The 25,038-nt window shown below is 66.0% G+C and overlaps 2 protein-coding genes across 3 annotated transcripts in view; both read left to right on the forward strand.

The window, feature by feature from the left end:
- Positions 1-2,247: 2,247 nt before the first annotated feature.
- HGH1 (HGH1 cochaperone) lies at positions 2,248-7,202 on the forward strand. The gene is made up of 6 exons (XM_075490294.1): positions 2,248-2,768; positions 2,846-2,946; positions 3,675-3,773; positions 3,858-3,949; positions 6,427-6,549; positions 6,750-7,202. Exons 1-6 carry the CDS (start codon positions 2,263-2,265, stop codon positions 6,930-6,932), a joined length of 1,104 nt encoding a protein of 367 aa, XP_075346409.1. The 5' UTR covers positions 2,248-2,262; the 3' UTR covers positions 6,933-7,202.
- A 1,739-nt stretch (positions 7,203-8,941) lies between these two features.
- The window catches only part of MROH1 (maestro heat like repeat family member 1), a 56,323-nt gene continuing 40,226 nt past the window's right edge, over positions 8,942-25,038 (forward strand). For both annotated transcript variants that reach the window (XM_075490408.1, XM_075490409.1), the window contains exons 1-10: positions 8,942-9,007; positions 10,036-10,431; positions 12,463-12,608; positions 12,989-13,120; positions 13,663-13,825; positions 14,595-14,693; positions 19,985-20,136; positions 21,622-21,762; positions 22,526-22,618; positions 23,809-23,887. In XM_075490408.1, coding sequence (XP_075346523.1) covers positions 10,410-10,431; positions 12,463-12,608; positions 12,989-13,120; positions 13,663-13,825; positions 14,595-14,693; positions 19,985-20,136; positions 21,622-21,762; positions 22,526-22,618; positions 23,809-23,887 — 1,027 coding nt within the window. In that variant the 5' untranslated portion in view covers positions 8,942-9,007; positions 10,036-10,409. The remainder of the gene's footprint in view (positions 9,008-10,035; positions 10,432-12,462; positions 12,609-12,988; positions 13,121-13,662; positions 13,826-14,594; positions 14,694-19,984; positions 20,137-21,621; positions 21,763-22,525; positions 22,619-23,808; positions 23,888-25,038) is intronic.

Consider the following 25,038-nt stretch of genomic DNA (forward strand, 5'->3'; position numbering starts at 1 on the left):
CGGTTTATGTCTAAAGGACTATATGTGCGCAATCAATCCTTTATATCACTTAGCTAAGGTTTCAAAGTTTAGCAAGCTGTTAGTCGCTTACCGAGGATCTGTTGCGGCGAGGAATCTCTCAGCCTCGAGGAGTGACCTTGAGAGGCGTCGCCGCTCGAGGGGAGATCCCGGCGTGCAGCCCGCGGCCGCGCAGGAGAGCTCCAAGGGCTCTCGGGCCGCTCGCTATTTATGGGGGTAAGACGATGGACCCACAGTCATATTTGCACGCCGACCACAGGTTTTAGTTTCTTCGTTGGGCGCGTTGCACAATAGCCCTCGGCTATTGCGTTGTCATCTGTCTCCCGAATCCACTTTGAGCCGATGCAGCCGTCGTGACCAGATGCAGCCATTACCATCGCCGCTGGTGGTTACCACCCGAGCAGGGTTGCAGGAGATGAAGGTCTGGGGCGGGGGAAGCGCGCCCCCACGCACCCACCTCGATCCTCTCGTAGCTGCCGGTGGCCGGGTGGTCCCTCGGCGCCTCGTAGAAGAAGGGGACGAGCAGCTGGGAGATCTCCGGGCGCACGCGGTGCTGCGGGGGACCACGGCGGAGGCTCGAGCCGCGGCGGCGCAGGGCGGGTGGCGGTGGGGGTCTGGCTCACCTGGCACAGCAGCAGCGCGCGGGGGATCTCGTTGTTGATCATCGGCTGGGAGAGGGAGATGCCGAGGCAGAATTTCTTCTCCAGGGTGTAATCGGCCAGTTTGGGTCTCGGCTGCAAAGGGGGTTCGGCTCACCGAGATGTGCCGACGGGCACCGGGGCGTGGGGCCGGGGCACCGCGTACCTGCTGGTGGTCCCCGTTGGGGACGAGGTGCTCGCAGGAGGCGGCGAGGCAGGTCAGGACCTCCAGGATCTCCGCGGCCTCCCCCTCGATCACCGTCTGGGGCCGGACGCTCTGCGGCGGCTCGTGGTCCGCGGCAGCCCCTGGAGCCAGGGACGAGCCGGGCGAAGGAGCTGGCACCCCGGCAGGGTCCAGCGCTCACGTGGGGGCCACCGCGCCCTGTGGGACGTCCCCTGGTCCCCCCGTGCCGGGCTCCTCGCCCGCCTCCCGCAGCCCCTTTGGGGGCAGGCACCGGCTCCGGCACCACCAGCACCGGCAACCCCACCGGAGTACTGGCACCGGCTCCAGTGGTACTGGTGGTACTGGTACTGGGGGTACTGGCACCGGCTCCAGTGTTGGCACCACCACTGGCATGGGAAGCAGCACCAGCACCAGAAATCGCACCGGTACTGGTACTGGCACTGGCACCAGCACTGGCACCACCACGGTAACTTGGCCGCGGCACCATCTGCCCGCGGATCCCGAGGTCCTCCTGGAGCCGGTGCTGGGCCGTGCCCGCCTCGCCGGCGGCTCCTCCGGCCCCGTGCCCCAGGTGCCCGGCCACCGCCAGCCACCGGCCCGGGACAGGGTCACCGTGGGGCGCAGCCCCGGGGCACCCGCACACGGCGACGGGGACCGGGACCCCACGCTGGTGCCGGGGGTGCCGAGCTCGTCCCGGCGCGGCTCCCAGCTCCCCCCCGCCCCGGGCCCCCCGGCCCCTTGCCGGGAGCCCGGGGCCAGCCCGCATCCCTGGGGGCTCGGGACGGGGCCAGCCCCCCCTCCCCTGCCCCAGGGCAGCCCCACGCCTGCCCCCCGCCTCCGCCCGGGGTCCCCCTGGGGGTCCCCCTCCTGCTGGGTGGCTCCCGCTGCCCCCGCCGTGCCCGACGCAAGCCAGGGTGGGGGTCCCCAAATTCCGCCCCCTCCCCCCCCCCCCCCCCCCCCGTGAGCCCGGCTGGGGCCGACAGCGGCAGCGAGGGTGGCCAGCCCGCGTGGTCCTGGCCTCGCCGCGGGCTCCCGTCCCGCAGCCACGGCAGCACGGCCAGTGCGCGGCACCCCGGGGGGCTGAGCTCGGTCAGGCGTGGGCTTACCGGGGTGCGGCCACGGGGAAACGGCAGCCCCACGCCGTGACCCCCGCCACGGGCGCCCGCGTCCTGCCCACCCGCACTAGGACCCGGCGGCGCCGCAGCGCCGGGGGGCGGAGCCCAGCCGGGGGGGCGGGGCGCGGGGTCGCGGCCGCGTAGCGCCGGGCCGCCCTCCATTCCCAGAAGCCCTTTCCCCGCCGGGCCCTCCCCCTTCGGCGGCCGCTCCGCAGCGGATTGGCGCCGCCGCGGCGCGGCGCCGCCCGCGCGGCGCTCATTGGCCCCCGGGCACGCCCGTCAAGGCGGTTGCCGGGTGACGCCCGCCATGGCGGCGGAGGCGGAGGCGGCGGCGGCGGAGCTGGCGGCCCTGCTGGCCCCGGCGGCGGCCCCGGCGGCGCGGGCGGGCGCGGCGGCGCTGGCGCTGTCGCTGTCGGGGGACGCGGCGGGGCGGCGGCTGCTGGCGGGGCGGCCCGCGGCCCTGGCGGCCCTGCTGGAGCTGGCGGCGGGGCCGTGCCCGGCGGCGGCCCGCGACGCCCTGGGCTGCCTGGTGAACGTCTCGGCCGAGCCGGCGGCCCGCGGGCCGCTGCTGGCCGCGCTGCCCGCGCTGCTGGGGCTGCTGCCGGGCGGGCCGGCCTGCGGGCTGCTGGCCAACCTCTGCCGGGAGCGCGGCGCGGCGCGGCGGGTGCTGCGGGCCCTGCGGGAGCGCGGCCCCGGGCTGGCGCCGCTGCTCCAGGCGCTCGGCGAGCCCCGGCCGCCGCCCCAGCTCGGCCCGCTGCTCTGCAACCTCAGCCAGCTGCCCGAGGGCCGCCGCGGGCTCCTCGACCGCTCCCGGTACGGCTGCGGGTCCCGGGGCTGGGGGTCCCGGGGCTGGGGGTCCCCGGCCCGGCGTGAGCCTCCGTCTCCCGCAGGCGCTCGGTGCAGCGGCTGCTGCCCTTCACGCAGTACAGGGACTCCGCCGTCCATCGCCGGGGCGTCGTGGGGGCCCTCAGGAACTGCTGCTTCGAGTACGGTGAGGGCCCCGGGCCGAGCCCGGAGCCTGCTGCCCTCGCCCTGGGCTACGAGCCGGCTGCCCGCCCCGCCAGCCCCGCCGGGACCTGCGGGGTGCTGGCTCTGGCGGGGACGGGGTCCTGGCTCTGGTTCGGACAGGGTGCTGGCTCTGGTTCGGACGGGGTGCTGGGGCTGGCTCTGGCGGGGACGGGGTTCGCTTTCTTCGTAGCAGCCCACGCGGTGCCGTGCTTCCGACCGGTGACCGAAGCGGTGCTGGTAACATGGCCGGGTTTAGCCGGCGCGGGCGATGCTCGCGCAGCGTCGAGGCCTTCCCCGTTTCTCGCCAGCGAGCGGGCTGCGGGTGGGCAGGATGGGGGGACGCAGCCGGGACAGCTGACACACACCACCCCCCCCCCCCACGGACCGGGGGGTGTCCCACACCTTACGGCGTCGCCGTCGGTGCTGAAACGGGGAGGGGGCCATTGCGTGGGGACAGGCCGGGCCTGTGCTGAGCGATCAGGGCCTTTGCGTCGCTTGGGGCTTTTTTTTGTGTTGGTTTTTTTTTTTTCCCCTTCGCTTATTGAACTGCCTTGGTCTTGACCCATGAGTTTTTCTCGCTTTTGCCCTTCTGATTCTCTCCCCGGTTCCACGGGTGGGGGGGAGTGGGTGAGCGGCCGGGTGGGGGCTGAGCTGCTGGCCGGGCTTTCTGCCCTGGCTGTGCGGGCTCCTCTGAGCCGGGGCTGTCCCCAGAGGACCACGAGTGGCTGCTGAGTGAGGAGGTCGACATTCTGCCCTTCCTCCTGCTGCCTCTAGCAGGCCCCGAGGAATTTCCTGAGGATGAGATGGAAAGTAAGTGGGTGTCGGAGTGGGCGGCGAGCGTCTGGGGGCTGCTGGCCGTGTGTGCTCCCCCCCCTGAGGCTGCCTCTCCCCCAGGGCTGCCCGCAGACCTGCAGTACCTGCCCCAGGACAAGCAGCGGGAGGAAGAACCTGACATCCGGAAGATGCTGCTGGAAGCCATCATGCTGGTGAGTCCCTCCGGCGCAAATGGCGGCGGGGCCGAGGACGAGAGCCCGGGCGGGGGCTCCTGGGAGTAGAAAGGTGTTCAGGGCTGCCCCGGACGCGCCGTCCGCTGGGAGAGCCTCGCGGAGAAGTGGTGACGTCTGGGCCGGACGAGCGGGCAGTGAGGTGGATTGAAAACTGGACGGGCCCAGAGCGTGGTGATGGACGGCACAAAGTCTAGTTGGTGGCCGGTAACCAGTGGTGTTGGTGGCCGGTAACCCCGGGGGCTGGTACGGGGTCCGGTCCTGTTCAACGTCGTCCTTCGTCATCTGGACGATGGGGCAGAGCGCACCCTCGGCACGTTTGCCGGTGCGCCAGAGGGTCGTGCCGGCATCCAGAGGGACCTCGCCGGGCTGGAGGAATGGGCCGACGGGGACCTCGTGGAGCTCGAGAAGGAGAAGGAGCGGCCCCGGGCAGCGGGACGCGCAGGGCGAGAGGGGCTGGAGAGGCGGAGGCCGCGCTGGACGCGAGCCAGCGGCGCGCTCCTGGGGCAAGGCGGCGGACGGCGTCCTGGGCTGCGCGAGGAGGGGCGTGACAGCGGGACGAGGGAGGGGGTCCTTCCCTCTGCTCGGCACCGGTGAGGCCACGGCTGGGGTGCTGGGTCCAGGGCTGGGCTCCCCAGGACGAGAGAGACGGGCACGGCGGAGAGAGTCCCGCGAGGGGCCGCCGAGGTGGTGAGGGACCGGAGCGTCTCTGCGATGGGAAGGGCTGAGGAGCTGGGGCTGCTCAGCCTGGGGCTCCGGGGGGTCTCATCGGTGCCTGAAGGGAGGGGGTGGAGAGGAGCCAGGCTCGTCCCAGTGGCGCCCGGTGCCGGGGCCAGCGGCTGTGGGCTCAAACCGGGACGCGGCGAGTTACGCTGGGCCGTGGGGAAGCGCCTTTTCACTGCGAGGGTGAGGGAGCCCTGGCACAGGTTGCCCGGGGAGGTGGTGGAGTCGGCAGCCTTGGAGATACTCAAAACCACCTGGGCACGTTTAAGATCTTTTTCATGTCCAGTTCTCTGGCTTTTTAAATATCTTTAAAAAGATGTCTGCGGTCATCTTTGAAATCTGCGGTCATCTTTGAAATCTGCGGTCATCTTTGAAATCTGCGGTCATCTTTGAAATCTGCGGTCATCTTTAAGACGGATATTAAAGATGATAGATGATTTTAATCTTTAATATCAATCTTTAATTATCTGTAATATCTATCGTTATCAATGATCTGGAGGAGGGGATCGAGTGCACCCTCAGTCAGTTTGCAGATGACACCAAGTTGTGCGGGAGTGTTGATCTGCTGGAGGGGAGGAAGGCTCTGCAGAGGGACCTGGACAGGCTGGGTCGATGGGCCAAGGCCAACTCCATGAGGTTCAACAAGGCCAAGTGCAAGGTCCTGCACTTGGGCCACAGCAACCCCATGCAACGCTGCAGGCGTGGGGAAGAGTGGCTGGAAAGGGCCCGGTGGAAAAGGACCTGGGGGTGTTGGTCGACAGCCGGCTGAACGTGGGCCAGCAGTGTGCCCAGGTGGCCAAGAAGGCCAACGGCACCCTGGCTTGTATCAGCACTAGCGTGGCCAGCAGGACTAGGGCAGTGATCGTGCCCTGCACTGGGCACTGGTGAGGCCGCACCTCGAATGCTGGGTTCAGTGTTGGGCCCCTCACTCCCAGAGAGACATGGAGGGGCTGGAGCGTGTCCAGAGAAGGGCAACGGAGCTGGGGAAGGGTCTGGAGCACAAGGCTGATGGGGAGCGGCTGAGGGACTGGGGTTGTTCAGCCTGGAGAGGAGGAGGCTGAGGGGAGACCCCATCGCTCTCTACAGCTGCCTGAAAGGAGGGGGTAGAGAGGTGGGGTCGGGCTCTTCTCCCAGGTCACAAGTGATGGGACGAGAGGAAACGGCCTCAAGTTGCGCCAGGGGAGGTTTAGACTGGATATTGGGAACAATTTCTTCCCCGAAAGGGTTGTCCAGCACTGGCACAGGCTGCCCGGGGAAGTGGGGGAGTCCCCATCCCTGGGGGTATTTAAAAGCCGTGTGGACGTGGTGCTCAGGGACGTGGTGTCGCGGTGGCCTTGGCCGTGCTGGGTTAACGCTCGGACTCGGTGGTCCCGAGGGTCTTTCCCAGCCTCAAAGATTTGATGATTCCGTGGTCCTGGGCAGCCGGCTCTGGGTGTCCTTGAGGACCAGGTGACCTCCAGCAGTCCCTTCCCACCCCAACCAGCCTGTGGTTCTGTGTGAGAAGGGCCAACGAGCCGGCGTCCCCTCTCCCTGCGGGCAGGCTCGCCAGCCCCCTTCGTACATCGGAGCCCCACCTCTGTGACAGCCCCCCACGCCGTGGGGCATTTCATCCCCCCCCGAGGGCCAGCGGCAGCCCAGCAGAGAGGCTGGCCGAGCCCTGCCCCGCGGCGTCCCTTGCCGGGTGCTGTCACCGCTCTCCTGGCCGCGCCGGACTCCCTGCTTTGTCTCCTTCGCAGCTCGCAGCCACCAAGGCCGGCCGGCACGTCGTGAGGGAGAAGGGGACGTACCTGATCCTGCGGGAGCTGCACCGCTGGGAGCGGGAGCCCGACGTGCTGGCTGCCTGCGAGAAGCTCATTCAGGTGGGGAGGAGGGTCCCGGGGGGGAGGCAGCGGGGTCCCGAGCTGCTCCGAGGGCTCTGTCCGGCTCCTCCTGGCTCCCTGCTCCCCGCTGGGTTGTGGGGCCGCGGGGCCCCCTTGCAGAGAGCCGTGGGGAGGGGAAGGGCGGGCGTCCCAGCGGTCTGTCGCCCTTCCCTGAGCCTTCCTCCCCCTCCTGGGAAAAGGTGCTGATCGGGGACGAGCCCGGCCCGGGGATGGAGAACCTGCTGGAGGTGAAGGTCCCCGAGGAGGTGGAGCAGCAGCTGCAGCGCCTGGACCGGGAGGAGGAGGAGCGGTGGCGGCGGGAGAAGGAAGAGCGGCAAGAGGCGGGGGGCTCGACGCCGTGCCCCGAAGAGCTGTCGCGGTGAGGGGCTGCCGTGCTCGGCCTCTGCCGGGCGGCCGCGTCGCCCGCAGACTGCGGCTCCCGGGCCGTGCGGCGGGGATGATCTACGCACCGGGGGGGTGACGGCTTCGCCCCCTAACTCCCCGCTGCTCGTGAAGCAAATTTGGGGTCCTGCGGGGCAGGGTTCCCACTCGTCGCCGTGGGGCTACCCCACTGCTGACCCCGAGGGCTGGGCTGCCGCAACGTGCCTTATAAAATAAAAGGTTTCCAGCCCGAACCCGCTGCTCCTGAGGCGTCCAGACGTGGCCGTGGCCCTTCGTCCCTGCCGCCCACGGCGCTTGTGGGCTCCTCTCCCCGTGGGCCCCGTGCCGGGAGGGAGCTGGGGTGCAAAGGGGACAGAGGAGGGGCCCCACGCAGCACCGTGTCCTCCCATCGATGATATTTGCTCTCTGCTGCTGGGGGAGAGGGGTCGGGAATGGGTCTCTCCGGCACCAAAAGTTTGTGCTCCCCGGCAGAGAGGACCTGGCCACGCCGGCACGGAGCCACGGTGTGGGGCTGGCACAACCCGTCCCACCGCGCTGGGGCTGGCCGTGGGGTTCCCGTGGGGCTCCCCCATCAAAGCGGGCTTGAAACACGGGGACGGGACAGAGCTGAGGGTGACGCGTGGTGGGGACCCCTGCGAGGAGGGGGCGCGGGGGGGAGCAGCCCCTCCTGGCCCAAGGGATGGTGGAGGCTCCACCACGTCCCCCAGGTCCCCGGGACGGGGGATTCAGGGCCCCTGACCCCCGGGGAACAGCGGCTGTCCCCGTCCTGCCCCGGTCCCGCACCCACCTGCGAGCGGGACGGGGCTACCCTTGATGGGACCCACCCCGTGTCCCCACCGCCGTCGGGGTTAAACGCTTCTGGTGGCGGACGGGGACCGGTACCCCTGGCTCCTCCGGCAGAGCCGGATTTCGGGTCCCCCTGCGCCAGCCACCGCGGCCCAGGGAGGTTCCTGCGTGAGCCGCCCTCAGCGCTGGCGTGCGAGGGGACGGGGGACGGGGGCACGAGAGTGGGGCGGCTGGGCCGTGATCCCCCTCCTGCATCGGGGCACCCCGGGGAGCGAGGGGAGGGGATCCCCCTCCCGTATCTGGGTACCCCGGGATCCAGGGGATTTGATCCCCCTCCTGTATCAGGGCACCCCAGGGATCGAGGGGAGGGGATCCCCCTCCTGTATCGGGGTACCCCAGGGATCGAGGGGAGGGGATCTGCTCCTGTATCGGGGCACCTGGGGATCAAGGGGAGGGGATCCCCCTCCTGTATCAGGGCACCCCAGGGATCGAGGGGAGGTGACCCCCTCCTGTATCGGGGTACCCCAGGGATCGAGGGGAGGGGATCCCCCTCCTGTATCGGGGTACCCCAGGGACCGAGGGGAGGGGATCCCCCTCCCGTATCGGGGCACGAGGGGAGCTGGGGGGTCCCAGGGTCTCGCTCCCCCCTCCCGTGTCAGTGCGGCTGGGTGGGGATCCCCGCTGCAGGACATGCTTGGGTGGGGGTCCCTGTCTGCAAGGGCCCCCCTGGCTGGGGGTGGGGGTCCCCCCTATGGGACATGCTCGGGTGGGAAGCCCTGCTGTGGGGCACCCCAAAGCCCCACGGACCCCTCGCTGCCCCATTCTCCCCGGCACGGCGTGGGCCGGCTGCGTGGGGGAGAGGGGGACGCCCCACACCCGGCTTTCCCGGACCCGGGGGGGGGGGGGGGGGACGGACGGACACGGGGACAGGGAGGGACACCGGTGCCCCACAGCCCCCCCCCCCCCGCCCACGGACCCGCTGCCCCACGGAACCGGGCGGGGGCGACGCCGTGCAGCTCCGCCAGGGGGCGCCGGTGGCGCGGTACCGCGCCACCGGCGCCCCCTGGCGGAGCTGCACGGCGCCGCCCCCGCCCGTGCGCATGCGCGCAGGTCCCTCCCACCGCCTAACAGCGCGATCGTCACTTGCGGGGCGGGGCATTTTGCGAGGGGGGCGTGACCCTCCCGCCGAGGGGGCGTGGCAAGGGGCGTGGCGGGCGCACCCGGAAGCGGCGCCGGGGGCCGAGCAGGTCCCGGTCCGGCGGCGGCCGCGGTGAGTGCGGCCGGTGGGAGCGGGGAGGGGACGCGGGGAGGGCGGCTGGGCAGGGGCATCCGGTAACGTGGGGACAGCCGGCGGGGAGCTGCCGGCGGGGAGCTGCCTGCCCTTCCCGGGGGGCTCTGGGGCCTCGGGGCCCAGCTCCGCCGGAGCCCTCGCCTGGCACCGGGGAGCGGTAGGTGGCCCGGTCCGGGGCGCTGGCGCCGTACCCCCGCTTCCCGCCCTCGGGGAGCTGCCTGTGCCCCCCTTCCCGCCCCCCGGGGGGGGAAATAACCCCGGTGGGAGCTCCCCACGGGGACCGGCTGCTGGGGGCGAAGCTCCGGTGCCCGTTGCCGGAGCCCCCGCCGCTGGGAAGCCGGGAGGGTCGTAGCCCCCCGGGGGGCGGGATTCCCTCCGGGGCTGCGTCGCTTTCTGAGGGAATCCAGGGCGGCGCCTGCCTCCCCTCGACCCCCTCCGTGCCCTGGCCCCCGCCCCGAACGGGGAGCCGGAGGCCGCGGTGCCGTGGCAAGGCCGACGTCCCGGCCGGTGGTCACGAGGCGGCGTGGCTGGGGAACGAGCCCTTCGGGGCCGGCTTGGCCGGCTGTCTGGCCCGGCCCGGCTGGAGAAGGCTTTGTGGGCAGCGCTGGGCTCGGGGCAGCGGGGGAAGTCCGAAAATTGTTGGCCCCCAAATCTTATTTTACTGGAAACTTGTCCTCGCCCGGCCCGGCGGTGGGCAGGTGAAGGGGCCGAGCCCAGCTCTGCCCCAGCGGCGGGGCTCCCGCCCTCGCCAGGCACTGGAAACTTCTCTCCCTCGCTCTTCTTGGTGGTTTTTGGGGACAAATATTTGGAGCGTGGCCTCAGCTCCTCCCGCAGCGCGCAGGGGCTTGCTAACGGGGCACCCGCCTGGGGCTCGTCGGCCGGCGCCGTCTCGCCGAATCCGGGGGGGGTGGTTACGCGTTCCTCGCGTTGACGCGGGACGAAACGGTGTCGGGCGGTTTGGCTTTCGAAGTCTGCTTTGCTGATGTAAAATGTCCCCTGGTTTGCAGGTCACGAAGGCAGGCGCGGAGGGGAGCGGAACCCGGGATGCGCTCCCGCCGGCTCCGAGCTCTATAGGGACGGTCCTGGGGACGGATGGAAGCGCGGCGCCCGCTGCCTGCCGCCCTCTCGGAAGCAGAGCTCGGGCAGGTGATTATCTGCCTGCGAGGAACTGGCGTTTCGCCTTCCCCGTGGCTGCCGTAGAGCATCTCCTCCGCCTCGCTGCGCCCACCATTGGCTTTCTGACCCCAACCGGAGCCGCAAACAGTCTTCTCCGTGAAAGCAAAGGCAGCGTGTAAAAATAGGTTCCCCAGGGATCCCCGGGTTTGAGACAGAGGAAGCTGCCAACTGCCTTCTGCTGGCGGGGAAGCTGAAGACACGGAGCATGACGGAGTCACGGATAAAACGTGAGTACGGGAGCGCGGTGGGAGCGGGCGAGGGGCTCCAGCGCACCCTCGGGCCCTGCCGTGGGACCCTCCGGCCGCAGCCCCCCTTCGCCTCGGGCTGCTCGTTCCGCCCAGCTCCAGCAGAGCTTTTCTGCGCCGCTTCCGTGGGGACGGAGCCGGGCGGGAAGTCTCTCTCGCTAATAAGGCTAAATTGCCTTTTCGGTGCCCCGGGGGAGCTCGGCTCTGCCTCGGCAGTCTGCGGCGGAGCGAACGGCGAAGCCGCCGGACCCGGCTGCTGTAGCTCTCTGCAGTGTCTGGAGAGACGTACTGGTCGGGGACGGGGGGAGGGAGCGGTTCTCCGTGCACAGTAATGCCCTAGAAATTAATCTCGGGCCTTGTCTCTGCTGCAAATCGCATAAGCCTGAATAGTCTCAATGTTTAAACTGGTGTAAACCCTTGTGCATTTCCTAAATTAATCCCAGCCAGCTTTGAAATGAATATGTCTTTTTTTTTTTTTTTTTTCTGCCTTTTTTTTTTTTGTTTTGTTTTTAAGGCAGTAAAGAATTTTCTGGTTTAGTTAAGCCACGGGGAAGGGGTGGGAGCAGGGATTACCTTCAGCAGCAGCACCAGGTCACGTCGGCTTTAACGTGACTGTGGGGCAAACGTCTCCGCCAGCCCCTGCCTTGGAAAAGGAAGCCCCCGAAGCGGGGCGTCTCTCGGCCGCGGGGCGGGACCGTGCGGCTGCTCGGGCAGACGCGAGGACAGGCAGCTCCTCCTGGCCTGGAAGCGCTGGCTGCAGCAGGAGGGGAAGGGACGAGGGACGCCGTCGCCCTCCTCGTGCCACCCTCGGCTCATCGAGGCAGCGCGGCGTCCCCTCGGGTCTGCGCGTCCCCGCGTGAAGGCACGTCCTCGGACGAGGGGCCGTGGCGTCGCGGAGGCTCCGTGCAGTCGCTGGCCCCACGGTGCTCTACGGGCTCTTTGCGGAGCGCTTGCAGGCGGCCTGCTCTGAGACTAATTAACCTTATTACGACAAAGGCCCTGATGAGAAACGCGCTGCTCCGCAATAACGGTTAGGCTCTTGGAGCAGAGCCGATGGGTGCGAGGGAGCAGCTCTGGGCCGCGGCAGCGATGCGGGCGCCTGGCTCGCCGCCGGCAGGACCTCGACGGGCCCCGTCCCGCTGCCGGGGCAGCGTTCTTAGTAGGGGCCCCGTAACCTTGGGCAGCGGAGGGTGTCGTGCTTGGGGACGGCTTGGGGACAGCGCGTTGCTGTGGGTGCCCCGGGGCCAGGACAAGGGCCACCGTCGCCTGTGCTCCCGGGGCTGCTCCCAAGCGGCAACCGGGCAGCGTGGACGGAGGGATGGGAACACCGGGGAGCACTTTGCCAGGTATTAGCCCCTAACTGACGGCGTCCGCTCACCCTCGTAGCTCACCATCCGGTGGTGGGATTCGGCAGCGCGACCACGAGGGCCACGGGGCTCCTCCAGCCCCTGACCCTCAAGGACGTGCCCGTGGTAGGTCCCACGTCGTGTCAGCCCTGTGCGGGTTCCCCAGGTACCTCAGACGGTGCCGTGCCCAGCTGTGCAGCGGATCCCGTCCCCCCGCGCTGCTGCCCAGCCCTGGTCTAAAATCTCCAGTGTCATAAATCCCCGCTCCAGCGAGAAGCCTTGGAGCCGAGTTCACCTTGGCTCGGAGGCTGGCGCGGTGCTGAGCAGCGTCCGTAGGGTCTGCAGTAAGAAATCCTGTGAAGCGTCCAGCCCGGCTTGGGGGACGAGGATGAACGAGCCCTCGGGGGATAGCGAGGGGCCGCGCTGGGCGTCTTCACGTTAAAGGGGAGTTATCTTGGGTGGTGAGCCCAGAAGAAAGGGTTTTGATAAGCGCTCCTTGAGTGGGAAACAAAAGGGCCGGTGAAGCTTAATTTAGCTGCACACGTGGCTCACGAAGGACAGGACGGACGGAAGCGTCCGGAGGCGTAGGCTCTTCTGTTGCTGCTCTTGTTAGTCCAGGAGATGTTCAGAGAATACAAAAGCTTTGCAACCTGCCTGTCTCGCTCAGGGCTTGCTACGACGTTGATGGATGCCACGACAGATAAGGACCCGCTAGTCCAGGAGCAGATCTACAATGCTTTGTGCTACCTGGGGGAATCCGAGCCGGAGGAGATCCTCAACTCCTGTGACGAGTACCTCCGGCAGCATGACAAGGTAGGGGTCTGCTCGGCTCGGTCCCGGGAACGTCAGCAGGGTGAGAAGTATTTCCTGGCGGCTTGGGGATATCGGCTCCGTCGGCAAGCGAGGGAGATACCTGGGAGGGTCTGGGCTAAAAGGCTGGTGGACCGGCTGGCCGAGAAGCCTGGTCCAAGGCGCTGGAGTTGCACGGGTGAAGAAGTGGTGATAGTATGCTGTCGCGGATGAGGAACGGAGTAAAGCTGGTTGGTGGTTCAAGTCGTTGCCTTCTCCTGTGCGGGCTGCACGGTGGAAATGCCGGCCGGTCCCTTGCCGGGCGTCTCGCAGCCTGGGCGGCTCTGGGACACGCAGGTTTCGCTCGGCTTGGCTGACCGGCCGCTTTCTCCCTCCCTTTTCAGCTGGCCTACCCTCACCGGGTGATCATCCTGAAGGCAATGGAAACCGTGGTGAAGAACAACATTGCCCTCTTGGACAAAAGCACGGCGAAGGTGGTTATCTTCCTGGCGTCTAATGAAATGACCAAGTCAAAGGTAGGACCCGAAAGCTCCGGCTCCTCCCGTCGCTCTTGGCCGGGCCCTTTCGGCCCCGATGCCGTCGTCGCAGTCAATGCCGCGGGTCTGGGGCCGCCCCGGCAGTAGCAGTTACCGGCTCTGCTTTGGTGGAAGGGAAGAGGTTGTCACGTGCCATCTTCTGGACTTGGGGCAGCACAGGGAGTAGGGGATGGGCTACGTTCCTCTCTCTGGGGAGAGGTGAGGATGGTTTGGCTGATGGTTTTTTCCCAGCACGGCATGCGTACGCAGCTAAATAAAATTCAGATGCTGGAAAGGACCCGGACAGGCAGGTGGGTATTGGGGCAGGACGGAGGCAGTGCCTTGAGGGGCCGCAGGCCCACCTGGGGGAAGGATCACGGCTGAATCTTGAGCCTGTTGTTTAGCCCGCCCCGCGCGATTCCCCGCGGCGTTTGGAGCCGGGCACGACGCGTGGCGTTTAAACGAAGCAGAAGCAGCCCGCTGGGGAGGCCGCGTGTCTGACGCAGCGTCTGTTCTGACGCGGTTTCCTCCGTCCGCGCCAGGAGGTGATCCGGGACTGGCAGCAAGCCGCGAGCAACGTCCTCGTTGCGGTGGGGCAGCGCTTCATCAACAAGGTGATGGAGGAGGTGCTCACCAAGTTTCAGCCGGGGATCCTGCCGCACTACTTCGTCATGCAGACGTTTGCCAACCTCTCCGTGTCGAACGGTGAGTTGGCAACCTGCCGCCTCTGCGCGCGGCTGCCGGGCTGCGTCGGAAAGAGCCGTGGGAGGGTCGTGTGTTGTGAAACAAACTTCTCGGGATCTTACAGCTTCGACTTGGTGCTGCTAAACAATTGAGGTGTCTTGCGTTGCAAAATAACTTGCTGGTGAAACGCGCTGAAAAACCGGTAAACGGCAGTATGGGAAGGTGGAGCGCTGGCAGCCGTACCCGGCACGTGCCTGGCAATTCCCGGAGCGCAGAGGAGCTGAGTTTGTGTAAAAGTGGGTTTCACAGCTCAGCTGAATCTCTTTAAAATGTTTGCTGCTTAAAAGCAGCAGGAATTGGAGCTGCCTGGCCCCTGTCCTTAGAGAATTCCCTGCTGCGCTCTTGTTTCCAGCCATCCCAGAAAGACCGGGTTTAAAAATGATAATTCTAGGACGGGACTTCTGAAAAGAAGTCTGGCTGCGGAAAGATCCGATGGTGCCAGCAGCACCTGGGGCGTAGCCTGCAGCTCACCGACTTCGAGAAACGGTTGTGGAGTTCAGGGGCTCGGAGGAGCGAGCGGCCGCTGCGCTGGAGCCGTCTCCACCACCTGCTCCCAGCCGGGGCTGTCGGCATCTCTCGTGTGGCAAAATCGGGCTCCCGGCTGCAGCGAGGCGGGTTTCTTCGGGCGCCCGTGCAATCCTGCTGGCTCTGTGCCCTGCGTGGGCTGGGGCAGCTGCAGAGCGGCACTTGTGCGCTTGCCGCAAGCGAGCGTCTCCTGCTTCTTTCCCAGTGTTCGGAATGGTGCCTTTTCTCAACTCCATCCTCGGGACGATGCTGCCCATGCTGGGAATGGCCAAACAGGACCACATGAAGTCTGTCTTCTGCTACGGTAAGGTTTTTCCGGGTCTTCTGAGGCTGCGGTGATTTTGGATGTGTTGTGGGAGACTTCTTCCTTTCCCTGGAAAAGGCGGGACTGCGGTCGGGGGCTGGGGAGCTGGCTGGGACGGACCTTGCCTCAACGTCTGGGAGCAGGGACCTGGCTGGCTCCGGGGAGGGATGGAGAGCTGTCAGCTCTAGGTCACTGGGATCCAGCAGAAGTCCTCCTCCATCTCTTAGCTGATCCCCGTCACTCTCATTTCTAAGCCCAGTGAGTGCTGGCGCCCTTTGCTTTCTCCTCTGGCAAAGAGGTTGTGGATACTCCAGAGCTGTCCCGACTCAGGTCGAGGTGACCGGGACGGTGAAGGAAGGAGCCACGCGGTACTCGAGACCCTCTTATAAACCAGGCTGCCCCTTTATTAAGACCACGAACCCGGCGCCTTGCAAGCGCGCGAGCGTTAGCCCCGACAGGAATTGCGAGGGGGCCGGGATGCAGCGACGGTGCCAGGCCAGCTCTCGTCCAAGCCACTTCTGTAATTCCCGTAGGCCGTTTTCAGGGTGTGGCACTGCTGGTGGGCTGGCAGGATGTCACGGGGCTTCCCTCTCGTGACACCCTCCTCCAGCCCCGGGCTCGCCAAAAGCCGCCGCTTGCGCGGCGGGATTTGACGCAGAAGTGCCGGCGCTTACGCAGCTGGCAAACGGCCTCCGTGGTTGTCCCTCGGCCGTCCCCCGGCCGGAGCTGGTCCACCTTCGCCTGCGCACGGTGGCCCGTCGTGGCGTGGCTCCTGGCCCGAGCTGCTTTGTGTTTGTTCACCGGCGAGATGCTCTCCCGACCGCGGGGCGGCAGCGTCTGCGTCTCGGCGTGCGGCCCCGATCGGGCGTGAAATGACAGCCTGGTTAGCAGCCAGCAGAGGATCCGCAGGGCTGGGGGTTTTCTTTCCGTAGCTGGGCAAAGCCAGCGGGCGGGCTGGGGGAGCGCGGGCTCGAGGGCTCCGACAGAGCTCTCGGGAGCGGCTGGAGCACGCCGCTGGCGCGGTCGCTCTTATCTCTCGCTGATACTTACACCCGAGGCCTGGGAACGCCGAGGTGGCTCCGTGCGTCGCGGAATGAAGGGGATGAGTGGGAGCCGCCCGAGCAGCCCCGTAAACCGCAGGGGTGGACGTCGGGCTACCTGCAGCAGCATCTATTTCCCCTGGCAGCAATGAGGTTTGCGTCTGAACTCGTTACTGGGATCTGCTGCGGTCCAGTAACGGTTTTACGCTGTCGGACGTGAAAGGCTGCTTCGACCCGAAGAGCTCTTGTTCTGTTACGTTGAGCTCAAAGCAAGAACGCGCGGCTCTCGAGCTGTTTCTGTACGGGCGCGTTCTCGGGAAGCCAGAGCCAAGGTCAGGCAATCTCTGCATACGAGGCATCCTCCTCCGAGCAAGTACAACCAAAGCCCTGAGCGGGCGTAGCCACGGGGGTTGTTGGTTCTGGCAGCTCAGGCAGTTTAGGCTGGCTGCGGGCCATCGCAGATAGCGGGCTTCGCGTTTGGAGACGGGAGGCCTGCCGCTGTTCCCGTCCGAGACGGCTTCTCGGCGGTGCCTGGCCCTGCGGAGAAGGGATCCTTCTGCTCGGGAAGGACCAGCATGGCCCATGGGGCTGGTAAAGCTCGGTTCTGAGGTGCGGGTGGCTCTTTCCAGAGCAGCCTTCCGCCGTCAGCAGCTCTTTCTCCTTCATCACTTCCAGCAATCGCTTCTTTCGGCTTTCTGCTCCCCGGTCTCCCTGCTCGGTCCTGAGAAACGCGACGTCCCGGCTCTGCACGCGTTCCTCCCAAAACGACCCTGTGGCTGCTGCCGCCGTGGCACGGCCGGTCTGTTGCTCTTAACTTGCTCTTAACTTGCTCTTAACTTGCTCTTAACTTGCTCTTAACTTGCTCTTAACTTGCTCTTAACTTGCTCTTAACTTGCTCTTAACTTGCTCTTAACTTGCTCTTAACTCCTGTCCTAAAGCACCCGAAGTCTCCAAAGCGCTGGGGGGCGCGGGGGGGACGAGCGCCTTTAAGCAGCCCCGTGTGGGTCTGGAGCGGGTCCTGCCCTGATCCCCAGACCCCTGCGGTCAGCCCTCGCCACCGCTCCTGTCCACCGCTGACCTCGGAGCGTGCGGAAAACCGGGCTGAGGGCTGGGGCACGGGCGGAGGTGCCTCCCCGGACCCTCCCGAAAGCGCGAGGAGGCCGTGGTGCCGATATCGGGCTGCCAGGAGGGGATGTCCCGTTGCCGGCAGCTGCCTGCTAAACTCGGAAGTTCAGCTGCCGGCGAAACTCGGAAGATGTTGCCTGCCGGCACGCCGCACTTCTGGCTCCGTATGGTTTCCGTATAGTTTTTTGCCAAAGTTTTCAATAACTGAAAGGCAGATGAGGTAACTCTGGGGTCGGCACGGCCGTGCGATGCGGGCAGGTCTTTTTGGGGTGGTTTTGCTGTTGCAGGGTGGCCCAGTGCGGAGGGAGGAGGAGGTACCGGAGTGCTGGATAGTTACACGGAGCTTGATCTGGGCTGAGTGCGGGGACGGAGAGGCGGATCTGGGGACGCGATCCTGGCTGTACCGCTCCGGAGGAGTCGGCGAGGCGACTTTCTGACTTGGGAGCGGTGCTGCCCTCGGCGGCCTCGCTGTAGGGAAGGGACCGAGCTTCCCGGCTGTGTCCTAAAGCCTTGCTGGCTGGAGGAGCTGTTGCCCCCGGGCTCCTGGCTACAAGCTTTTTTAAAAAAACCGACAACAACAACAGTAAAGCCAGGCATAACACTGCCCGTTGCCCTCACATCCGCCTGGCTTTAAGCTGGGGGAGCGCTTTTAGGGGTTGGTTTTGGCTGGACACGTTCCCTTTTGTCAAGACAAACTTGTCGCAGAAACTTTAGGAGGACTTGCCCTAAGCGAGGGTGTTGTGACTCCAGCCCGGAGATGGAGTGGAGACGGGGTCTAGATTTTGCTCCCTGCTCCAGAAAAGTGCTGGGTGTGACGGGGGCGAGCTGGGGACCTTCCTGACCCCTCCGAGGTGGGCATCCACGGGAATTCTCGGTTTCTGCCCAAAGAGCAGCCAGACCCTCCCTGCCACGGACGGTTTCTCAGCAGCAGAAGCTCCGCTGTGCAGCGTCGGACCCTTCTGCTGGTGGTCCATCATCCCTGTGTCCCCTCCGAGCCCTTCCCATCCGTCTGAGCCGTGGGGAGCAGGTTGGGGGGGTTCTGGCCCCCCGTTAAGGACGGCAGCAGAGCAGGACTCGGCCCCGAGGGCAGCGGGCAGGGCAGCGCTTGCAGCGCTTCTTTCGTGCGTGCCGCCGGCCGGGTCGCGGCGAGGGTGAGGAGGCACGTGATTGCAATGATCTGGCGTCGGTATGAGGTCGGGGAGTGACTCAGCATCTCTGATCTGACCGGGCTGAAAATAAACGTCCGCCGTAGGCGAGGAGGCAGCGGAGGCCGTGCAGCCCCTCTCCCTGCCGCGTCAGCCTCGGCGCGCGGCGCCGTGGGGCGGGCAGGGTCCCGGGCTCCTCTCGGCGGCCGCCTCGCTGCCTCCTCCTCCTCTTCCTCCTGCGGGAACCCGCTTCCTCCTCGGGGCGTGATAACGTGGGTGCCTGGAGCTTGCGCGGGGGCCCAGAGAGCTGGCGTGCCCTCGCGTCATCTCGCGTCCTCGGGGGCCGCGTCAGCCTCTCCGTCCCGCTGGCCTGGGGTCCCGTGGGCGTGAGGGATCAGGCACGACCGGGCTCCGGGGTCCCCAGCTGATAGCACGGGCTCCGGGCGGCCGTTGTGCCAGAAACGCTGTGCTCCTCCATCACGTCTTGCCGCCATGCGGGGCCGGCCGCTTGTTTCCTTCGGTTTTCCGTCTTCTGCCGCAATCCTACTGCGGGAAACCTCCTGCCCAGGGTGCCGGGGCATCGCGGGATTTTTTTTTTCTTCCCCCTTTTAGTGCAGGCCGTGGTTTGCGAGGTCTCCCTCCCCGGAGGAGCTGAGCAGGCTGCTGCCGAGCGACTTTCTGGCAGGAGCGGGGCTGCCGTGCCCGGGAGGGATGGCTCAGCCCCGGGGGTATCCCATGGGTGCCTTCCCCGGGGTGCTGCTGTAGGACCATCCGCAGCACCCGTCCCTCTCTAGCCGGAGAGGGGTCGATGAGCTTGTCCTGGGCAGGCTGCTCCGGGTGGCCCTGCTTGAGCCGGGGCTCGGAGGGCCGGGCTGTGATCCTTCTCCTCTCCCCTTGCCTCAGCCTCACCCCTCACGAGTCCCGCTCTGGTGCTTGGTAGCCCATGGTGATGCCGGCAGCCGAAGCTCTGGACCTGACCAGGTCGGCGGCACGCCACCGGCTCTGCAAGCCCCAGGCTGCTTCCTTCGTTAAGAAGGGGCTAGCGAAGGGTGAGGAGGCTGGAAGAGCCTCGCTGCCTTAATGGATTAAGGAAGGGAGCGCCTGCGTGCCCCTGGCAGCGTGCGGAGGGGAAGCAGGGTCCGTGCACGCGCGTTCCGGTGCCTGGGGGTCCCGGGGACGGGCAGACGGCTGTGCTGGGGCTGTGGGTTGGACGGGGCGGCCGGGCAGGTACGGCCAAACCTGCCCGCGGCACCGGCAGCCTGCCTGCCGCGTCCGTGTTCGGCAGCAGCGCGGGGCTCGGCCCGGAGGGGTTCGTGCTGAGCATCTGGAGCAACGTCCGGCACGGGAGCTCCCGAGGCCGGGAGCCTTTTCGGTGCGCTCCGCCGTTGGGTAAAGCCGTGGCAAAAGCTTCCTCGGAGGGGAGATGGAAGGGGGGCATCCCCTGCGGTCAGCGGTCTCCAGCTGAGCCTCGCGTCCGAGCCGGGACGCGTGCCTTGACGCAAACGTGCTCTTGTCCCCGGTGCGATGGGCAAGAGGAAGAATAACGTGTGCTCACAGGCAGCGCTTGCTGGCCCGGGGACCAGCCGAACTGGCTGAGGTGCGATGCGCTGGCTTGCCCGCGGCCGCGAGGCTGTAATTCTTGGCCGCCCTTGCTGCTAACGAATGCGTAGAAATAACCCGTGTGGCAAATGCAGGCTCCCGTGGGTCGGTGGAGCTGGGTCTCTGGAGCTGGTTATATCAACCCCGGCCCGGGAAGCACAAAGCAGCGTGTATCTCTGGCGTGGCTGCCTGCCAGGCTCCCTCGTAGCCGGGGCGCCTCTGGGCAAGTCTCTCGGCCTGCCAGGGAGAGTCCTGGTGCATCTGCTATCCCTTGAGACGCTGCCCAGTAAAACAGCACGTCGACCATCTGCTTTCTGGAGGGGCTAAAACAAACAGTGTCTTGTACGCCTGGAAAATCTTAACTGCGCGGTCTGCCTCGTAGCTCTGCAGCACTTCAGCGAGAGCATCCAGGAGTACTTGGCGAACCTGGACAAGGCCCCGGACCCCACGGTCAGGAAGGACACCTTCTCAAACGAGATCTTCAGCGCGTACGAAGTGCTCTTCAACAGCTGGCTGCAGCACCGGGAAGCCAAGGTGGGGGGACGGGGGGCATGGCGGGACCTCCTGGGTGCGGAGCGGGGGGGCCGTTAGCCTGACGTCGGCCGTGCAGCATCTCGGCCGTGCCCTTTCATAAGGTCGGGGCCCCCGAAGAGCAAGACCCCGGCTCTGATTTAGGCCTGGATGCTCTTCTCCCTGTGCCCTGCAGCTCTGCTCGGTTCCCTCTGCCCTCGCGTCCCACACGTAGCGCGTGCAGAACGGGTCGCTTGCTCCCCGTTGCTGGAAAGCAGAGCTTGGGGTGCTCCTGCGGCCCTTTGAGGGACGGTTTGGGCAGACGTCACAGCCGGGAGCTGGCCGGCCAGGTTTTGTCCTCTGCGGGCACGGGTGACATATTTACAGAATCACAGAATCGTATAGGTTGGAAAAGACCTCTAAGATCGTTGAGTCCGAGCGTTAACCCAGCACGGGCAAGGCCACCGCGACACCACGTCCCCAAGCACCACGTCCACACGGCTTTTAAATACCCCCAGGGATGGGGACTCCCCCACTTCCCCGGGCAGCCTGTGCCAGTGCTGGACAACCCTTTCGGGGAAGAAATTGTTCCCAATATCCAGTCTAAACCTCCCCTGGCGCAACTTGAGGCCGTTTCCTCTCGTCCCATCACTTGTGACCTGGGAGAAGAGCCCGACCCCACCTCTCTACACCCTCCTTTCAGGCAGTTGTAGAGAGCGATGAGGTCTCCCCTCAGCCTCCTCCTCTCCAGGCTGAACAACCCCAGTCCCTCAGCCGCTCCCCATCAGCCTTGTGCTCCAGACCCTTCCCCAGCTCCGTTGCCCTTCTCTGGACACGCTCCAGCCCCTCCATGTCTCTCTGGGAGTGAGGGGCCCAACACTGAACACAGCATTCGAGGTGCGGCCTCGCCAGTGCCCAGTGCAGGGGACGATCACTGCCCCAGTCCTGCTGGCCACGCTAGTGCTGATACAAGCCAGGATGCCGTTGGCCTTCTTGGCCACCTGGGCACACTGCTGGCTCATGTTCAGCCGGCTGTCGACCAACACCCCCAGGTCCTTTTCCACCGGGCCCTTTCCAGCCACTCTTCCCCAAGCCTGTAGCGTTGCATGGGGTTGTTATGGCCCAAGTGCAGGACCTTGCACTTGGCCTTGTTGAACCTCATGGAGTTGGCCTTGGCCCATGGATCCAGCCTGTCCAGGTCCCTCTGCAGAGCCTTCCTCCCTCCAGCAGATCAACACTCCCGCACAACTTGGTGTCATCTGCAAACTGACTGAGGGTGCACTCGATCCCTTCGTCCAGATCATTGATACAGATACTAAACATATTAAATCAGGCATCCCCCTTCTCTGCTGAGCACCCCTTGCACTTAGGCTGGCAACGCCAGGCGGAAGGCTGTCCCTGCCTCTGCTCGCAGCTCCTAGGAGCACGAGGACGAGCAGCTCCGTGGCAGCGGAGCGATGCCGTGCCAGGGTCTGGGCCGCGCTATTGATGCGCAGTCTCTCCCTGCAGCTGCGGCTGGCCGTGGTGGAGGCTCTGGGACCTATGAGTTACCTGATGCCCGGTGAAAAGCTGGAGGAGCAGCTCCCTAAGCTGATTCCGGGCATCCTCGCCCTCTACAAGAAGCACACGGAGGCCTTCTACATATCCAAGGTAAGCGGCTCTGGGCGCTGGCGTTGCTGGCTGGGGACCCGTCCCCAACGCCATTGACAGGGAGCCTCGCTGGGGCGTGGGGTGGGTAGCGTACCTCTGCCCGCTGCCGCGGGTCGGGCTGCGATTCGGCGGTGCCGGCAGCCGTCTGTGGATGCAGGAGGGACGCTGAGCAGCGGCTCTGCCCGTCCCGAGAGCACCGTGCGCTCGCGTGGGAAAGCGGCAGCAGCGGCGGCGGCGGCGAAGTGATGGTGTCGCACAGCTCGTGCCGTGCCTCTGCCCGGCTGGACTGGGCTGCAAGCGCCTTTTCCACCCGAGATTCCTTCTCCCTGCGTCGTGATCCCTCTTGCTACTGAGCCCGAGCCTCGGGTGGTTGTGCCCAGTGATCTGGGAGGATGGAGTGGGCTGCAGAGGTCTGATGAGATCCGATGAGATCTCTGCTACCGTCTCCGGGCACCTGGTTCTCACCGTGCACCCGGTTCTCGCCGTGCACCCAGCCGTGGCTCGCAGCAGCCAGCGTGCCTCTTCGTGGCCTCCTGCCACGGCATCGGGGGAAGAGGCGGCTCTCGGGAACGCCCGAGCTGCGTCCCCCCGTGGAAGATGGATTACGCTGCTTGCTGCCGCCGCGGTGGGTTCGTGATCGCTGCCCTCGCCTGCGGTCCCTCTCCTTGGGCTGGCATAGCACGGGGGGGCCCGATCCTCCGTCCTCCTCTGGAGCCCCAGTATTTTCGTGAAGCTAACTGCAGCCTCATCTCTTGCTGAGCAGAGCCTCTGCCAGATTCTGGAAGCTTCTGTCAACATCGGCAGCCGCAGCCTCGATGTGCAGCTGGACTCTCTCCTGGGCACCCTGCACCCCCAGGTAAGGGGTGCTGGGGGGGAAGGTGGGCGTCTTGGGGGGTGCAACGCTGGAGCCTGGCCCTAAGCTCGGTCTGCAGGGCTCAAGGCTTCCCCTAGATCAGCCCGAGATCGGGGCACGCAGCCTGCTCGGCTTTTCTGTCCCCTGGTCGTGCCCCTCTGAGGCTCTCGGCTTCTCTGCTGCTCGCCGGTGGCGTTGCCAGCTCTCGTGCTCCGGTATCTGATATATCGAAGGAGTCACGCGCACGGTCAAGTCGTCTGAAGTGAGAGCAGCTCCGGCCGCGCAGTTACGCAGCAGATGGAAAACAAACACCTCAGAATCAATGGACCTTTTACAAAGTTTGCTCTTTGAGAATAAGCGAGGGCATTGACTCACCGCGGGGCAGTGACCGTGCAGGAGCCCTTCTCAGGCCGCCGAGCCTGGACTCCTCCTCGGCCATTCTTCAGCTGCAGGGCTGTGAGGTCTGTTGTGTTACTAAACTCTTAAAACCGTGCTCCCGGGGCTGAAAACAGGTCTGAGCGCTTTTTCTAATGTTTAACTGACTCTGAGTCTTGGGAGTATCCGGCAGAGAGGCTGTCCTTTAAAAGAGACGCCTTGCCAAAGCGTCTGAACGCGATAGCGGTGCCGTTTGTAGGAGCTGCTGCTTGTGACGGGCTTCGACGGGCAAAAGCCGCTGGTGGCTGCGGACGGCAGCGCTGTGGCTCGGGGGCTGCGGGAGGTGGCTGGCCCCGCACGGCAGCTCTGGCGGGGTTGCAGACCCAAGCGTCTTTTTGGCAGACCAGAGTAAGCGGATGCACGTCGTCCTTGCTGCAACGTAAACTGAATTAAGGGCCGGAATTATTTTAATAGCACCTGGAAGGGTTGACTCATTTTGAAGAGGTCCCAGCTGCGTGGTGGGGCACGTTTAAACGACGGCGGAGCCCGCAGCTCCTGAGCGGGCGCCTTGTTCCCCAGTGGTCTCCCTGAGATGATTTAACCTGCTGCGAGCGCAGGCAGAGCTCGGCTCGGCCAGCAGCGGGCTGAAAGCACCGCTCTGGGCATCTGCGTCGTGGGACGCTGTCACCCGCAAGCCCAGGGCTTTGTCTGTCCTGAATTTCGGCACCGAGCGCAGCTCTGCCTCTCCGGGGCTGGGTCTGCAGCCTGCCGGCGCCCGTTCGGGGTGACGTCCCTGACCGCAGCTCTTTCTCCAACAGATTTGTGCTCCTGCAGATCCGTCTGTCCCCCTGACTGTTAAAAATCACACGGAGGTTCTTCGATGCTTCACCGTCCTGGGTAAGGGAGGACGCGGCGTGGCCGTCCCGAAGCCCGCTGCGCCTGCGGGTCAAACCCCTCGGAGAGGCGTGGGTGGGCCGCGCCGTGGCCGGTGTTTTTCCCGGTGCGTCGCGGTCCTCTCCGAGGAGTCGTGCGTGGTGAATGGAGGGGTCTGTTCCCCCCGCTCTCAGCTGGGCTTGGGGGATGTCGTGGCCATTTCTTCGTGGCATCGGACTTGCAGAAGGCGGCGGCTTTGTGTGTCCCTAAAGGCTGGCATCCGGGCAGAGCGTTGCTTGCTGGAGCTCTGTGAGGGGGAGCGTGGGGCCAGCTCCGCTTCCCCTGGAGCTCGCTGCTGGCTCGGGCCCGATCGTCCCCTTCCAGGGACCTTCCCAAGGGTGCCCGGCTCGGTTTCAAAGGTTTCTTTAGAGCCTTTTGAGCCGAACCAGCCCGCTGAGACCTCTCCGGCAGCCGGGTCCTGCAGCACGCCACGCCTGTGCTCGGGGGCAGTAGGTGCGGTTCGGCTTTGGGGGTGCCCCCGCTCCTTGTTGCCGGATCTTTGTGTACGGCTAATGCGGTCGTTATTCCGGGTTACTGCACGCGTCCGGAGCACAGCGGGGTCCGCTGCGGTCGGACTGAGCAGGAGATGTGGGCCGACCTATAGCTTACACGTCCCCAGCCTGCGCCTGGAGCTCTGCGGCGGGAGCCCCGTCTCCCCCGGTTTTGCCTTTTCCTCACCAAACGGCTGTGGCACGGGCAGAAGCGCGAGGCATTGCCAGGAAAAGAGCGGTGGTGTGACAAGCTGCTGCCGAGTCACGGCGGGGCGATGTCCCTTTCTTGCTGGCGTTCGGGAAGGCAAACCTGCGGCCCGGCTGCCTTTGCCTGAGCAATCTTCGGGGTACCCTGCCTCGGAGCAGCCCGTCCCTCCCCAGACGTCCCTCCCGAACGCCCACGAGTGTTGCTCCAGTTTCAGCATCCGTAGACTGGTTTTATTTTTAACAATCAAAGTGTTTTGACAGACGGGGCGGCACTCGTTGGAAGGTATAATTTAAACTCCTTCGGCTCCCTAGAGAGCGCAGGGAATTGGCTGAAAGTGCCTGAGAAGAGCTCAGGTCTGGGTGCGAAGAGCGGGCCGGGCCGGTTAGCCTGGCTCGCGGGGTGGCACGGCAGCAGGC

Source organism: Mycteria americana, unplaced genomic scaffold (assembly GCF_035582795.1).
Source record: "Mycteria americana isolate JAX WOST 10 ecotype Jacksonville Zoo and Gardens unplaced genomic scaffold, USCA_MyAme_1.0 Scaffold_53, whole genome shotgun sequence".
Lineage (NCBI taxonomy): Eukaryota > Metazoa > Chordata > Aves > Ciconiiformes > Ciconiidae > Mycteria > Mycteria americana.